Genomic DNA, 17,943 nt, shown 5'->3' with positions numbered 1-17,943 from the left:
GCTATAATAGACAAATAGGAAACAATATAAATAACTTAGCATAAATTAGGAATTGTTGCTGTGTTTTCATAGCATACGCCTCTTGAATGCGCGGTTTTTACTGGAATATCTAGTGGCGTCCAATGTTATTTGCTTTTCCAGTCTTCAGTCACTTACATGTTTTCAGAGAACACGTCTCTGTAAATTTTGCGGTTTTGATGAGGAGTTTCGATCTCCCTTGATGATTCCCAACCAACTTACTATCGAATGCACCCTCCCACTTTTGAAACCTCGAAATGAATATTTCGTCCCCTAGAGGCGCCAATTTCTCGGGACCAGCCGTTTGTGAGTGTACGTGGATGAAATCCTTATGACCTTATGATGGGTATGGGACTTCCTATTCCCCGGTCACGCTGATGCGCCGCTTTCGTCTTCCTCCGTCGCCGAGTCGTCGCTAGGCAGGTCACCCCGCCCTCGGGTCCCGGATGTAACGTTGGACGTGTTCCGTATGTTTGCCCTCCTTTGGGCCAGCTGATGCAAGATGCTGTTGCTTGTCACTTGCTGAGAGTAATTTCCCATTACTGAACAATCCGGGATCTTTCTCAACCAATTGTCCAGTCGTCTCTTGAAAGTTGCAAGGGTGAACTCCCCTCCTATCAGCACTTTTGGCAAGGCATCAAGAGGGGAGTCCCTAATCGCCCTAATCGCCCTACAACCTCGGCTGCAAATGATAGCTGCCTTAATTCTATTGTGCATTTTTCAGGTGCCTTCCATTTTACATAGGCAGCGATTATTTTACCAGACAGTCATATAGATTTTTCCTATTAAGTGAAGTTTTCAAACGCACAATAGTGAACTCGAATCCTTTTATAAAAATTATGAGAATGAAAGGACAAAATTTCTGGCTTCATGGAGAGCCAATTCCTTGTACGACAACTCAGACCGTTCGATATTGTGGCAATGTTGCCCATGGGGAGGTGCCTGAGTGTGCGTGTTCCTGAGACATGTGCATCTTTATCGTTGATGCATGCTCATCTTCATCGCTAGTTTCTTCCTTTAAGATTATTTATTCCAATAGATTTTGATCTCATTGTATGTGAGTTCATTGCCCGCCATTGCAAAAACTGCATGAAATGAGACGCATATGAGACGCAGCGGAAAGTTCGAGTACCTCCTACCTCTGTTGCTCGCTGAACATTGATGTCGTAAGTTTGACTGGGCAGCTCGCTGAAGTGGCACGCGGAGCAGCTCACTCGGTTGTAAAAGTTTATACATAGTTTGCTAAATGACCTACCTAATTATAATAGATCAAAATAGCTAATATATTATTGATCCGACACCAAGAATAGATCTCAGTTGAAGAGTATCTCGACAGACAGGGCTGTGAGATTCGTGTTTTTTACGGAGGTTATTAGAAATCATGGGCGTTGAGTACTGTCCCAGGTGTTTCAATCTTCCCCAGTAGTTCAGCTTCAGCTCCTTCATACCACTGATCCTGGATGTGAAGGTCCGCTGGACTGACTCCAGTTTCCGCACCGCGTCTGCCTTGAGCGGCGTCCAAAGTTGGCAGCAATACTCAAGATTGGGGAGCACGAGGGCTCTGAAGAGTGTAATCATTGGTGCTGCTTCTCTCGTTCGAAATGTCCGCCAGATCCATCCCATCCGTTGTCTGCTTGTCTCAACTAGTCTGCGACTATTTCCTCGAAATGGGCATCGAACGTGGTTTCGGTACTCATAAATACTCCGAGATCTGGAAGTAGTTGCTTATCCTCATTTTCTGTGCCATTTGATGTCAAGATAGCGATGCGGCAACCCGGTCTCTGTGCGGTCTCTGTATCTCATTACTTCGAACTTGGTGCCGTTGAACTGCATCTTGTTTACTAGGGCCCAATCGTAGATTGTCGACCAGCAATTCTGTAACCTCTTGCAGTCTAGGTCATTTGTGATCTTCATCAGCACTCATGTATCGTCCGCAAATGACGATGTAGATGCATGGGTAAGCTCCGAGTCGATATCGGCGATGTGGATGAGGAAGAGGATTGTTACAAGCACTGAGCCCTGTGGAACTCCGCTTTTCACCCGTGCTTTTCTCGATTTCGAGTTTACAATTTCCAATTGCGGCAGCCTGTACTCTATCTGTAAGGAAGTTGTGGATCCACCTTAACAAGCTTCCTACTACCCCCAACAGCCTCAGCTCTCTGATTAGCACCCCATGTTAAACTTTGTCAAAAGCTATAGCAAAGTCCAGGTAAAATACGTCTACGCCAGCTCTCTCCTCCAGCTGGGCCACCAGACGGTGATGGTGCTCCAGTAACTGTGACAAACAGGAACGATTACGCCGGAAGCCATGTTGTCCATTATTATACAGGTCAGCCTCTTTCATATACTGGACAAGTTTCCTGGCCACCACCTTCTCAAAAATCTTGATCACATGTGAGGTCAAGGTAAGAGGTCAGTAATTTTGGGGCCTGTCCCTCTGACCTCCTCTGTGGATTGGCATTATCAGCCCCGATTTGAGGCCCTCAGGAATAATTCCCGCCGTCACTGCATGAGGCTTTCCAGAGCATTGTGAGCAGAGCCTTCAGTGCTCCAACACACTTCTTCGACAGCACTGTCGGAATTGCATTGGGTCCTGGCGCTGAAAACATCGCCTGTTCTTCGATACTTATTTCCATATATTCTGGTCCAAACTTAATGTTATCCAACCCCCTTCAGCCTGGCAGCTCCTAGAGAAATTTGATTTTATTCTCTTCTCTTGAGTAGCAGAGGTTACCAAACACTGATTCAAACTGCGCTCCCAATACTGAACTGCGATCCCAGTATGGGTTACTAAACACTGATTCAAACTGCGATCCCAACCACCTTACAAACGATAAAGGCTGGTGGTCCGCAGTTTTACACAGCGATTTATCTGCGCACTTCAAAACATTGCGGATAAACGTTGGATGGGAAAACTGCGCAGTCTTGAAGCCGGCGCGAAGACTGCACAGTTGCAGTAAAATTTGCGATACAGAGCATAATTTCGATGAACTGCTCGGACACGTCGTCGGTAGCACCGTTTCCCCGATTCAATTTGCGCCCAGTTTCAATTGGTCTGGTGACAATGGCGGACCTTCGGCAATGTTCTCGGGAATTTCACCAGGAATTCATTGCTCATAGCGCTTGTTTTGATATAATTGTTGTATATTCTAGGTCTTTGAAACTTCTGCCAGTTGCCCGAAATCTCAAAGTTGATCTCAGTCTTTCATGTGGTGATATCGCTGCTCTCATATCGCCGCGAACGCTCAGAAACCAACCGACATCAAAAAAATTAAACTGATTTCATCTGTGGTAAAACAGCGTGAATTAAATAAAGTCACAATTCATTCGAAAAAATCGTCAATCCCTACGTCATCAAAAAGAAATAAAAAAAATGGCAGTGAACGATATGAAGTCAATGATTCTTCCACATATACTCATTTAATTAATGTTGACGTCCCTGCTGATAAACGCCATGACTTGCACGTCACGCCATGACTTGCACGTCACGCCATGACTTGCACGTCACGCCATGACTTGCACGTCACGCCATGACTTACAAGTCACCCTGATTTGCACGACGCCAACGCCACCCTAACTCGAGTGCAAAAGTTGTGCAGGCAATTTCCCTATCTGTGATGTCACGTCGCCCACAACAACCCACCCTTTTTGACCGTATCCAAATTAAACCAAATATTATCTCTTACTGAATTCGAGCTGTCTTGAAGTAAAACCTGGATATATGCGGCAACGTCTAGAAACGATTTAAAACCACCGTCCGTTGAAAATATTAAATCAAAAGGCGTGTTTTCTTTGATCTGTGAACAAGTTACGATAAGTACAAAAATTGACGACAGGCCTATCCGGGCCTATTCTTCAACGCCGAAGGTAATATACTATACTACTACTAAATTGGGTTTTATTCGTGAAATACACATTTGTGTTTAACCGTTCTCTTTTCAAATTGCAGCATACCAAATATCAAGTAAGAGATGTTTGTTGCCATATGTGTCTGTAGTGGGTTGGGGGCACTAATAATTTAATGGGGAGCCAAGGGGGCGCCAGCTAGTAAAAGTTTGGGAACCACTGCGGTAAAACTATATAATCATGATAATTAGCGTGAAAACCGTTCAGCGTAAAATACAGAGGCTCTGACTTCTCTTTTGTAATATCTTTATAAATCACTGATATGCACGACCATGTCCAGCAAGGTTAAAATTCTTTATAAAGGAATATTACACTAATTTACATCCTATTTAAAATGCATCCACTTATACATTGTACGTAAAGATTGCGTGCTGATCGAATAATCTTATCCCTCTAGAAAGTAATCGAAACATCTGTTTGTATGAATTTGCAAACATGCATGGCTGCAGACCCTCCAGATAAGCCATTCTATCGTGTATCAAATCATATTGAGTATCAAGACAAAAGAGAAGAATTAGTGCGTCTACCCTAAAAACGAAGGAATTAGGTTTTTTTAGTTTTCTGTCTAATTTTTTAGGGTAAGCTTATTAGAAAACTTATTACAGAGCGGCTGCAACAACCCGGCGACCCGCGATGAGGTAGCTTTCATATTTCTTTCGCGAGGCCGTTTTGAATTTTTATAAAATGAACATTACTTAACTATTGTTTATAAAAATTTCTTTAATTAAATCTGTATTTATAGATCATTATTGACGCTAATTGCAAAGTGTTTGCATTCGTTTGAAAGATTCAAACAAGTTGCGTTCAATAAAGCTACTACCATGGATGTACATGCAATAATTTTTGCGTAAGGCAGTTTGAAACTTTTAAAAAATGACCATTTTATAACAATATTTCCAAATTTTCATTTAAAACTGGTATTTATAGAACATTACTGGCGTTTAATTGCAGTGTTAGCAATAGTTCGAAAAGAACAAACGATGCGTGTTCAAAAAAGCAAAATGGATGTACATTTTTTTCCGTTGGGTTATTTTGAACTTATATAAAATGAACATTTTGTATTAGAAAAAATATGAGAAAAGTCACATTTACATGTATAGCTTATTATTCGTGTTAAATTGGATAAGAATAAGTCTACAGACGCGTGTTAGTACATTAAATGCGATTTAATTGACAATGGTAAAGCTTGGGCCATAATATCAAGCAACTTTTTGTTGCTTGATACAGCAACCGATTGATTAAATTGATTATGCCGCTGGATGTGGAGGCCTCTGCGCAGTGGCGGCACCCGTCGGAGGAAGCGTGCGACGGAGGCCTGTCGTCAATTTTTGTAGTTTTCGTAACTTGTTCATAGATCGAAGAAAACACGCCTATTGATCTAATATTTTCAACGTGACGGTGGTTTTAAATCGTTTCTAGACGTTGCCGCATATGTCTAGGTTTTGCTTTAAGACAGCTCGAATTCAGTAAGATACAATATTTGGTTTAATGGCGGCCAAACTCCCCGACCTCCTCAACCCCAGGGGGTCTCTTGTAAAAATGAGACCGGGGAACCACAACAACAACAACTTTTTGTTATATTTTTCTTTTTTTCAATGAATTTTACTTATTTGGCTCCCTTGAACGATTAAAATTTCCAAAATACATATTAAAAATCTATCTCCTCCTATGATTTTCAAGCTACAGCATTGAGAGCTATACCATTCGATTTGAAAAAACCAGATCTATATACAGCGATTAGTCGGTCACTTTTTCTGATTTTTTTATTTGGATTATATATTGAAACGAGAGGCCAGAATAGGAAAAACTCAGAAAAATAACATAAAAAATTGTAAAAAGTGATCGGCTAATCGCTAGATATGGTCTTTACGAATCTAATGATATGTCTCGCGATGTTTTAAGGCCAACTTACTTTCTAGGGCGCTTTCCAGTACTAACTGTGCAAATAAAAAATATCGGCTTTCCCTTTCTGCATTCTCTTCGAATATATTTCAGACGAGGTTTGATTCATGTTAAAATGCCAAGCACAAGTTATTAAATTGTAGTTGCAATCATGTGGCGATCAATAGGTAAGGTAACTTAAATTCAAAGAACACTCATTCACTGCTGTAAAACTAAATATTGACAATTGCTTTGTTTGAACGACCATACACAATTTGTTTGTTAATAGTTAAACATAATTAATTTGTTAAGCACACCCTAAAATCGACCAGTTAAACTAGCAATTGGTCATACTTTAGAAGGGTTGCCAGATGATCTTTTTCACGGACAAATTCTGCGATTTTGTTTTTCTCAATTGCGTTGGCCGGCTAAAATTTTTCATAGCGGTAATTCCTCATTAAATTTTAAAAAGTGCGAATAAAAGGAAAATGGAATTTTTATACCGGAACCTACAAATATCCTAGTATATTTTGAGTTAGAGGCTTTTTTAGCCTTTAACCCTTCTTCGTAGGCTTAAGTGGACTTTGCAGTCATATTAATTCGAAAAAACTCCCTCAAAAATCTATTTCATGCCGACACCTCTCATGTTTCTTTTAATCTAATGTCCCATTACTTATTGCGAGATAAACTTAGCACTAAGAGGGAGACGACAGTGCGGATGCAGACTTCTAAATTCATTTCTGGATAAAGACCGCGAGGTTGAAGTTGCTCAGCAGTTTGAAAGTAGCAAGTTTTACAATTCCTAATTTACTCATTTTGGGTTAAATAGACAATAATTCTTAAAACAATCTGACTCGGATACAAAACATCGGTGATTTGATTATACGTGAAGAATAATGCGATGATGCACCGATGGCAACAATGATATCGAGCCGTGGGCTGAAAGTCGTTTTAGTTATTCTATTTAATTTTAGGTTATTCCAATTTGGTTATTTTCAACATTTTCATAAACTTATTCCTGGTTTACAGACATATAAATGAGGGCTTTTCTAATGAACATCGATTTTAGTTTAAAATCTTGGAACAAGATTTTGGTATTATGCCTCTGCAATTTTAAACGAAACAATAAAATTATAAGATGAAACAATTCATTTCAGCAAAGATTGCGGTACATTAAGGCTAAAAAACATAATAATTATAAAAGAAATTTAAAGATTCACAACCTTCCTCATCCTTGCCTCCACGTACCGATCGATAAGTCATGCAATACATCGTCAAGAATCTATGTTAATCGTACAGCCAATAATCGTAATGCATCAATCAATCGTAATTGCATCATTTATAATGTTAATCGCACAAAATTATTGTAATTTTTACAATTTGCAATTCAATACACAAACATATACTCTAAGCAAGGATAGAATTTCGCCTTTTTGATACAATTTTTAAGAATTTGGTCTCAGTATACATTAGGTGCTGCACTTGTGCGCAAACTTCGGTCTAAAGCCGCTCTATCTTGAATGGGAGAATCGTAAAATTTAGACGTTGCACATACACTATATACTCGTACATTCGTGCAGTGCACTTCAGCCGCGTCTGTTCAGTCGCCAATCTCCTGATCGTTTGTTGCCAATTTCCTGATCGTTTGTTGCCAATTTCCTGATTGTTTGTTGCCAATTTCCTGATCGTTTGTTGCCAATTTCCTGATCATTTGTTGCCAATTTCCCGATCATTTGTTAACAATTTCCTGATCGTTTGTTGCCAATTTCCTGATCGTTTGTTCACCGCCACGGGGGCGGCGCTCCCACCACGCGGTCGCTGAGGCAGCCGCGCTCCACGGACCTGATGAAGTTGTCGGGCAGACCGAGCTCGCTCATCTGCACCACAAATGCATTTATATACTGGAATTAGAGTTCTTGAACATGTACATTTATCGACGAAATTTCATTGTTGCTGATGGTGAATTTATTCGGACGTGCGTGGAAACGGAAGCTTCTAGTTCAATTAAAAAGTTTTGTCAGATTTTCAGATCATTTTAGAAAAAAAAAATTATTCCAGGCACTTATTTGTAAACCTGATTTCCATAATTTTTTTAACAGATTTAATTTTGCCAAAAGTGTCATCCGCAGAAAATATTCAAGTTGTGAAGGAAACTGCGAAAATTTGCAGCAACGTCAATCGATGATTTGCTGTCTCAAGGTAATCTAAAGCCATTAACAATAGCAAAACATGCATCCATGTCATGGACTTTGATGTATGAAGAAATATTTCCGTTAGTAAGAAATATTTTTCTTCTTAATGGCGCCGCATGAGCGTAGGCACTGGCCTCTTAATTATTACATATATAATGTATAACAACTAAGTGATTAAGTCTTCATCTAACTTTGATGAATTGGGTTGCGATATCTTTGAAAATAACAATATTATAAAATATCTTCTTCTGCTAATCGCCGGATGACCAATATTTAATTTTATTGATGACCAATATTTAATTTTTCTGTGTGAATTGCAGACATTGGTTATCCTGGGTACAAGACACCTTTTAAAGTTGGTCTGAAGAAGCCTACCATTTGACATCACGGGCTTCAACCGTTAGAATTTTATTTATAGTTTTGTTTAAAGTCCAATCTACTGATTGATATTCATCAAGTTTATTTTTCTGGCCTCTCTTACGTCGAAAAAGCGGGCATAGTCGAGATGAATGCCATCGGTGGTGACGTGTTCGTCCGCGTACACGCACACGGCGGGGCCCGAGAAGTTAACGCCCCTGGTACAGGCAATAATTATTTCGAGATTTCGAACGAGTGAGGGTGCATTAGACAGTATATTGGTTTAGCATGTTTCCTTATTGAATGTAACATAAATTTTGTAGCATCATAGAGTAAATGATTTATCAAGAGCGTGATTATAGATATTAATGATCATTACAGTATAGCAGGTTGCTCTCACACATAGAATGTCCACCCCGACTGCCCCGTCACCATTAAAGATGAGATCTTGAGGTCCAAATCACCCAAGTCAGCGGCGTCGGTGTCGCCTTGGAACTCTTCGCCGCGGAAACTTTTTCCTTCATACAGATTATAATAGTCGTTGTTGAGGCCGTAGGGGCTACCGGCGTACCTGAGTGATGATGCCTGCGGGCGGTTATGAATTTTTTAGGAAATTATTTTCCGTCATGAATTTCATGAAAAAATGACATGAAAAAAATTTTTTAACTTCATTTTTTCCGAAGGTTTGAAATTTTTTTTCCATCACCCTGGACAAACAATCTTCTGGTAGTTGTGCATGTTAGTTATAAAGGTTTTCTGCTATAACCTTGGATAAACAAATCTGTGTGTAGTTCACTATTTTGGATGGTTCTCTGCCTTATCGCTCTGGATTAAAAGTTTCATATCCATTGCCAGAAATTTCAATCTAACTTCAATGAAAAGAACTTTCTAAATCTGAAATCGTAACTGAATTTGTTAAATCGCAATGCAATTTTTTGGGTTATCGCCTATAATACACAGAGCTTTTTTCTTAACTAAAAATTTAGTTATAACAACCTAAATAAATTTTATTTTCATCTAACATGAAAATGATCTTTAAACATGATAAAACCTCACAACATTGCTGCAGCTGGAGTCCCAGGTGGCGCACTGGTTCACTCCATGGAAGTGGCAAGTGATGCCAGTGGAGTACGGGTCGTAGTCGGTGGCGTCGTATAAGATCCAGCTGTGGGGGACAATAATATTATTTGGAATAATTTCATGTGGCTCGATCACTGATAGTCATAGCATTCGCCTGCTTAAATCGTAAGTTTACCATGAATTAAAAAAGACCAAATAAATTCACCATATCTTCATTGAAAAGGTATCAGAGACCAGCTCTATTATCTCAAGAAATTCAAGATTAAATTCAAGAAATTCAGTTCAAGAAACTAATTGAATGCAAATACAATCAAAAGAGGAAATCTAAATATATTCGAAAGATATTAAAACCTAGGTAATAAGAAAACGACAATACAACTTAAAAGTCTGCTGATTTTTAATTTCAAGAGAATGAGAAATGTACCTGATATCAAGACCAGTTTTAAATCCAAATCACTGACTTAAACATTTCTATTGCGATTTTATATTTTATTTATTATAATATTATGTAACGGGTGCAGTTGTCATCCGCTTGAAATTGAAAATTGATTTTTATTTAAAGGATTTAAAGGATTTTTTTAACAAGCATTATTTACTTCCTATTGATTTTCCAGCGTTCCATCTTCTTTGATTAACTGCGATTTTAAAATTCAACGAAAAAATTCAGTGGTATGGATTTTTTGCAACTCATCTTTAACTTTTGAATTTAAATGTTTTTTTTTTCATTCATATGTTACATTGAAGTAAAGTTCAGGTTGCTCAAAGATGATTAGAGATAATTGCTCACTTAATTTTTTTATTTCTTTGATTATTTTTCTAGTTTTATTTTATTTAATCATTTGATTTACTGAAGCAATTTGGTACTAATATAACTTTATCTTATCATTTTTTCCCCGCCAGAGACACATTATGGCCAAACAATAGATTAAAATATAAACAATTTTTTGGCTCACTTGTTCAGCCAGAAATTTCTTGATCTCATGCTGTACAAAATACGACCGCCGGAGGTCGGCTCATTAAATGCACTCACTATCCGGTGCCACAGACGCTCTCGAGGGCGTCGTCTAGGAACACGACGCTCAGGTCGGGGGAGTACTCGGCGAACTGGTAGTACACGCCCGTCCAGTTAGGGTTGGCATACCCCGTCAGGTAGCGGAAATCGTCTGCTCTGCCACCTTCTGAATGTAAAAACTGATGAGATTAACGCCTATTGAAGGATTGTAGCACGCATATTAGCAATTACTTGTGTTATAAACATTTATTTATAAGGAAAAATTGATCGCAGATAGGTATTTAGATTTTCTCAGTAGTAGTGCTGAGGATAGGTAATAGGTGAGTAAATCATTGCACCTTGTGAGAGATTATGGAAGAGAATGTCATATTTCCGTTTTATTTCTTGTCAGTTAATTCAGTTTCTGGTTTATGTTAAAATCACGTTCTTTCGAGCTGCGTATAACGCTGATCAATTATTTTCGATGTTGATGGCTGCGTCAAACGGATGGGCCATCACAATAAGAGTAGCCTGGACTTTTTCTTAAGGAAAAGAATTGAATTGTCCTGAAATGACTAGTGATATGATTCAATGGATACAATTATTTTAGATGGAGAAATTCTCCAGTAAATTTAGCAGATAGAGAAATTGAGATGGAGAAATTCTCCAGTAAGCTATGATGAAGTGCGTCGCAGGATTTACCTAACCTTCCATTTGGACCAATTTTAGGACTTATTGGCCCTATTACTGTACCTCTTATCAGAAAACTTGAGAGATTAAACTCAAAAGAAGTTCTCAATAAAACTGTCATTATTTTTAACCAAACATATGATTCAATGGATACAATTACTTGAGATAGAGAAATTCTCCAGTAAATTAAATAAGAATTTTGTCAACCGAAAATTTTCTTGAATGGTCGACCTTAATAACTTAATGATTTACTTATTTAAAAGCTAAGCAATATAATATGGTATATTTATAGGAGCGCAGGTCTTTCATTAGCGCGGCCGTGGGCGACGCCTAAAAAACATCAGGGTGCTCAAACACTGATTTAACGCTAAGAATTAAAGCAGATGAACCGTACCAAGCATTCATTGTTTTACAACACTCAGCATTAGAGCAGATGTATCGTACTAACCCCTCCATAAGCAATGACATGGCCTAGGCTGGAAAATTCCAATTCCATTCGTCTCGGAGAATATGCGTTGATGCAGAGCAAATATGAATATGAGAAAGAATATGCGAAAGCTTCTTCACAAAGAAGCTTTCGTATTTAACCTGAAAACCCCAGCACGAAACCATCTTCAAAGTATTCGACAACCAGCAGAGAAATTTCGTCCACAAACCGTAAAATTCTTAAATCTAGTTCACAAACACTGTGTTGGTTGATGCTTCATGAACAAACACAGAAATATTGTCCACAGAAACGATGACTCTCAAGGCGAACATTATTTTGTCGTCCTCGGACACTCGTACTTTAGAAACCATCACAACGAAAAGTATTATTGTTAACAGACACGGTTAGCTTCAGAAACCAAATCGAAAATATTAGCATTTCAACAGACAGGATTTATTCATGAACCAAGCTCAATAATACTAGTATTGTCAACGGACACGATTGAGTTCATAAACCAGCAGAAAAAAATCGAACATTGTCAACGGACACGATGAACTAAAATTCAAAAGCAGGCACGAAAGTGAAGTATAGCCAACAAGCATGATTAATTTCAGAAACCATTACTAAAAATCTCGCCCCCGACATCGAGTACTGGAGCAGCGGCTCCATGACGGCAGGCAAGAGACCGCCTCGCCAAGTAGCGCTTTATTTAATTACGCCTAACTTCTCTTATTCTCGTGCGGTCATTTTTACGGAGGATGATATTAATGCGCAGCTCCTGGGTGGATCCAACCCTAATTAAGCGCCCAGAACGAGAGCTGCTAAGATCTTAACTTAATGAGACTTTTCATTTCATCCTTGAGAAGGAATTAAAATGCCTTCATTGAGCGACTGCGGTATATAATTAGGCCGATGGTGGTGATGGGAGCAGTGGTGGTAGCAGTGGAGGAATTTATGATAACCATGCTAGTAGTGATGGTGATGTTGACAGTTTTAGAGGTGGGGATTATGGTGTTGTTTATTATCATACAATAGCAAATAATTCTTTTAATGCCTTAGCACAGAATGACCCCTTGCACCGTAGTACAGAACTTCATGGATCTGAGTGCGATGACTTTGGGTATAAACAAACGCTACACTATTTTCTTCGTGAAATGGCAAAAGCACACAAAATTACTAATGTTTAATTGACTGCGATAAGCGACATTGGAGAATGAGCGAAAACATAACCTGGCACCATGTTGCTTATTCTGCCATGGCTCAATTTTCATGCATCGAAGATCGACTGTACTTGATAAAATGAATCTATTCAACAAAAGAAAGATGGGTCAGAAAACACACAAAAAGGGTGAGTACTGCGTCACACCATGCGCAGTTGAAGTTTAATACTCGTATTTTTAAGCAGTAGCAAAATTAAAAGGCCGCACTCAAGGTCCCGTACAACTGTGGGAAATTTTTACAGCCATTAAAAATGTTTGTTGTTTTTTAGCGCATTTTCTCATTTATGGAAAAAAGGCGCTATTGTGCTCGTCATGTCCGTCCGTCCGTTTGTCCGTCTGTGTGTCCGTCTGTCTGCCCGTCCGTGAATTCACGTTTTCGTCGACGAGAAAATGCGCTCTCTGTCACTCACTGCAGTGAGTACTGAGTTATATTTTTGTTTATTTATGTTAGTTCGATTTCGTCCTTTGTTCATGTTGCATTCAAATATTGTATTCAGATGTTGTATTCAGATGTTGTGTTCAGATGTTGTATTCAGATATTGTGTTCAGATGTTGTGTTCAGATGTTGTGTTCAGATGTTGTGTTCAGATGTTGTATTCAGATGTTGTATTCAGATGTTGTGTTCAGATGTTGTGTTCAGATGTTGTGTTCAGATGTTGTATTCAGATGTTGTTTTCAGATGTTGTGTTCAGATGTTGTGTTCAGCTGTTGTGTTCAGATGTTGTGTTCAAGTTTCGTAATTCAAGTAGGTGGTAGTTTTAGACAGTGAGAAGGACTCATGTACCAGCATTCATACGTGTCACATCTCCAGTCTATATTGACCTGAATTTCATTCAATCATTATCTTCGTCCAACGCGTAGTTCACTTGTCATTATGTACCTGGACAAGCCTCACGTTCGATTAATTGACTTCTGCCGGCACAGAATTAACAGTTCCTTAAAAGTTCTACCTTTCTTCCTAATTACTGCTTCATTGTCGTTTTGTTTGAATTAGTGTGTTATTTATTCTTTAGATTTATTTACGCTCTGCATTTAATTATTCTATGGTACTCCAAGTCATTCAATGATCAATTATTCCGAACTCAAGTTTCAACTTTACTGTGAACGCGGAGTCTCCACTGCTGGCCGAGGAACACGTTTCCTCAGCAGTGACTAACGTACTTTACCTTTTTCTTTGCTTACCAAAGCCGAGTCTTCAACTATATTTTTCTAATTCCCGTCTAGAGTACCTTCCTTTAACTGAATTCTTCTATATTTCTAATTTGCCACCTTCTATAACAACATTAGCACTATAACGCATTAAAATCTTACGTTTGCCAATTTTGTCATACGTTCCGTTGTCATTATCTGAGCCGTCTCCGTGGTTGCTGTCAATTATCCCGTCAGTTAGTTAAAATAGTCAGTTTTTCTTTGCAGTATATCTTCATAGCAAGGACACGCCAGTGTAGCGCATTGGAGGATTTTTTACTATGCGACATACTTCGCTATCATCGCCTTTACAGCAAGATTACAATCGTCTGGTCCATTTTGTTTGTAAACATATATTCCAGTAAACAAATATTCTAATTCAGCTGCCTAATCGACTGGCCCGATTAACGCCAGTTGCACTTTCATGTTTACAATTTAAACAAATATCAGAGGATCTATTCTTGCTTTATTTCTGTCCGATTGCGTGAGTTCACAATTCCTGACACAATAACAATGTCTCGGTCCGCACCCAACGAGACAGTTGTAGAATTATTCATTTAAATTATCAGTTTGGTCAAAGTCTAAATCTGTTTCAACTTTCGTAAAAAAATGAACAGGATTTTCAATTTGGGTTTCCAGAGCATGCACCTTGGCGTAAAAATGCAGGCCAATAATTGCATGCATTCCCTAAAAATTAATTGGGTCAATATCAGATCTTACGATGACAGAAACAGGAATTTGGCTATAACGGCAAAAATACAAATCCTTCACTTCAGTGCAATTTGTTTTTTTTTTTGGTCTTGATCGGAGTTAGATTTAGACCTGCGATCGAGACCAGCAAGAGCATTCCGGATTTCATTTTAAGATATTCATTATTTCAGTAATAATAGTAATATTTCATTGTAATCATAGTAATATTATTCCATAGTAATCATTGTAATATTTCAGTATTAGTCATAGTAATGAAATTTAATTTCGCAATTTTAGATTTAATCCATGAAATATTCAACAAGATTTTCACTTAATCACAGTAAAATATTCTTGCAATCCAAAATAGCATATTTAATTTCCCAGATAGCAGAGACCCACATCGATTGACGTTAATTTAGGTAAAGTGACAATTTTTCAATTCTAAATGGCCGCTGAAAACTTAGTTCAACATTCGCTTTCAACATGTGTGTTCCAACCCAGTGAAAATTTACAGACGTGTCAGCTTCTGATTTGGAGTACCAGAAGCTGGGGCGACTCTAAATTTTGTTCGGGAAGTGATATCAACAATTGCGCTCAGAATGACGGGATTCAATTAGCTCAACTTATCCAAGGCTGTTAGGGTCAATCGTGTGCCAGTTAATCCATGTTGCCTATAGAAGGGAATAAGTGGCCATGTTACCGAACATTAACTGCACGTGTGGGGTTGTGACAGGCTTACCAGAAACGCTGTCTTGTTCTTCTTACAATGATGGTTGGCAGGCATTGACATTGTGTTGAGCTTTGGGCCGCTCGGGGAAATTGAGCGCTGCATGCTCATTGGAAGAAATTGTGAGATTTTCACACAATCGACAGGGAGTACAAGAAATTATCAAGGAAGCTTCTATTTTAATTTATCGAACAAAATTTTTAGTTTGAGTTCGAATGATTTAGCTTCATAGTAATGGCGAAAATATATAGTCAATAAGAACCAAATCCAAAAGTGCAATCTTCAGTATATGGTGCACATGAAGGTGAAGATGGTGGGTTAGTCACTCAATGAAATAAAGTGGTGACGAATGCGTGACGTACAAATAAAGTTAAGCCAGCCAGTTTCATGATCAGATTAAATGTATACTGTGGAAGAAATGAATTTATATTATCATTGCATTGTATGCTTAAACTAAGGACTTATTGTATCCTTAAACTAAGTCAAACTTCCCAACAGATTAAATAAATGAATTTAATAGAGCAAAAAATTAAACAAAACGGAATTCACATGACATTTATACAAGCCAATTGGGATAGAGAAACAGGTTTTTAGCAAGATGGTAGAAATACTTTGACTTCGACTGAGGTAACTTGTCCACCGGTTCAAAAACGGCGGTTTTGATTGTGAGCTATGAATAACGAATTGCACAGAGATTTTAACACTGCATGAAGGCGGTATAACTTTGGACTGAACTGTCGGCAAATATCATTTGATGCAATTGATAAGAGATGAAGATGAAGACCTCCAAGACCCGCGGCAGAACCCCTGATCTCGACTAAATACTTTTTCTTCTGACGAAGTTAGGGAAGCAGAATCAACAGCAATTCTAAGCTAACAAGAGTTCTCATAAGTAAACCCTAGCATATATACAAATTTACGGTGAGGAATCAGAAATTTGTCGCAAAATCGAAATCTTATTTTTTACATTGAATGAGTGATAGTTAGTATGGGGTCAAATGAATAGAAAATGTAATAGATTGTGTTACATAAAACGTCCAGTTTCATGTTATAGTTTTAATAACTCCAATAGTTTTCCAGTCTTCATTGTTAATCCTCAGATAACATCTCGAGAGCCCAAAACTATTAAAGCTTTCTGTGTCCAGTCACCGCCACAGCTGGCCAGTCACCGCCACAGCTGGCCAGTCACCGCCACAACTGGTCAGTCACCTCCACAGCTGGTCAGTCACCGCCACAGCTGGCCAGTCACCGCCACAGCTGGCCAGTCACCGCCACAGCTGGACAGTCACCGCCACAGCTGGCCAGTCACCGCCACAGCTGGCCAGTCACCGCCACAGCTGGACAGTCACCGCAGGTCCCGGGCAGGTTTAAGTGTCGTACAGTTACGTGATGGAAACTTCTAACGAGGAACACGGCATCCAAACTCAGCAATATATTGCAGCGGCCACAGCGTCCACACCGCGCCTGTAAACCGCCCATATTCCATACAACATATAGACAAGCAAGCGTTATTCACAACGAATATCGTTCGAAGAAACTTCTTCAAACGATAATCTCTGATAGAAACAAGCAGAGTAAGATATAAAATACTATTATGAAATATTCTAATCTCTATCGAATTAACGGATTCCTGCGTGTGATTTGCTCTGCAGGAACAGCTAAATTCTATCATAATTTAGGAGTAAAAAATGAAAACCAATAACTTCTGTCAATCGGCCACGAATGCTAGCTACCACACGGTGCTGATTCCCGCCTACTTGAAAGAGTGGCACAAATGGGTATGATTTTCTTGGTTTTAAGTCAAGCACAGCATTTATTTTTAAAGGAATAATATTTGTTGATGATATTCTCAAAATTTCATTAAATTTTCAATAGATGTTGGATGGACCGACAGGTCACATGGCACAAGATGTTATAATAAAAGATGCAGCACGTGATCTCTACATATACTTTTATTTTGGATGCATGACTTTTAACAATATTATCGAATTCCATAATCATCTTGATGTTTCTTTTTTCATCTAACTAGCTTATATATCATACCTAATATATTCCTGGCATATCCTCGAAAACCAGGTGTTTTATGTCCGTGCTCCTTAATTTAAAGACCAAGTGCTCCTTAATGTATGTCCCTTACAAGAATTAAGCATAAAGGTCTACACTCCTATAGCCGTGGTAATAACCTCTGGGGCCATACTTTCAAAACCCGGAAGGTGAACGTAAGTACTTACGCTCTATTTTCTTGTCTATGATTGGTGGATTTTGCTTGAAAGGCCGTCAATGATTGGCTGATGAACTTATGATCTCTTAACGTTTTTAAAAGTATAGGCCCAGAGCCCATACTCTCAGAAAAAGTTAAGAGATCGTAAGTTCATCAGCCAATCATTGACGGCCACGCAAGCAAAATCCACCAATCATAGACAAGAAAATGGAGCGTAAGTATTTACGTTCACTTAGCGATTTTTTGAAAGTATGTCCCCTGTGGTCTTGCCAAGGACGGAGTGAACCCAGGTTGGACGCGTCGAAGTACCTCGCGAAGTGCCCTCATGACGCGACCCTCTCACTTGTGCTGTGAG

The 17,943-nt window shown here is 38.8% G+C and overlaps 1 protein-coding gene across 1 annotated transcript; it reads right to left on the bottom strand.

Annotated features, from left to right (window-relative positions):
• Positions 1–7,312: 7,312 nt before the first annotated feature.
• LOC108676437 lies at positions 7,313–11,139 on the bottom strand. Its single transcript, XM_018164508.2, has 6 exons — positions 11,133–11,139; positions 10,465–10,612; positions 9,411–9,519; positions 8,755–8,939; positions 8,479–8,572; positions 7,313–7,682 (listed from the first exon to the last, which is right to left on the bottom strand). Exons 1-6 carry the CDS (start codon positions 11,137–11,139, stop codon positions 7,587–7,589), a joined length of 639 nt encoding a protein of 212 aa, XP_018019997.1. The 3' UTR covers positions 7,313–7,586.
• Between the last annotated feature and the right edge of the window lie 6,804 nt (positions 11,140–17,943).

The sequence above is a fragment of the Hyalella azteca genome, unplaced genomic scaffold (assembly GCF_000764305.2).
Source record: "Hyalella azteca isolate HAZT.00-mixed unplaced genomic scaffold, Hazt_2.0.2 contig9217, whole genome shotgun sequence".
In the NCBI taxonomy this organism is placed as follows: Eukaryota; Metazoa; Arthropoda; class Malacostraca; order Amphipoda; family Hyalellidae; genus Hyalella; species Hyalella azteca.
The sequence above is the reverse complement of the archived record's forward strand: the minus strand, read 5'-3'. Positions and strand labels throughout refer to the sequence as shown.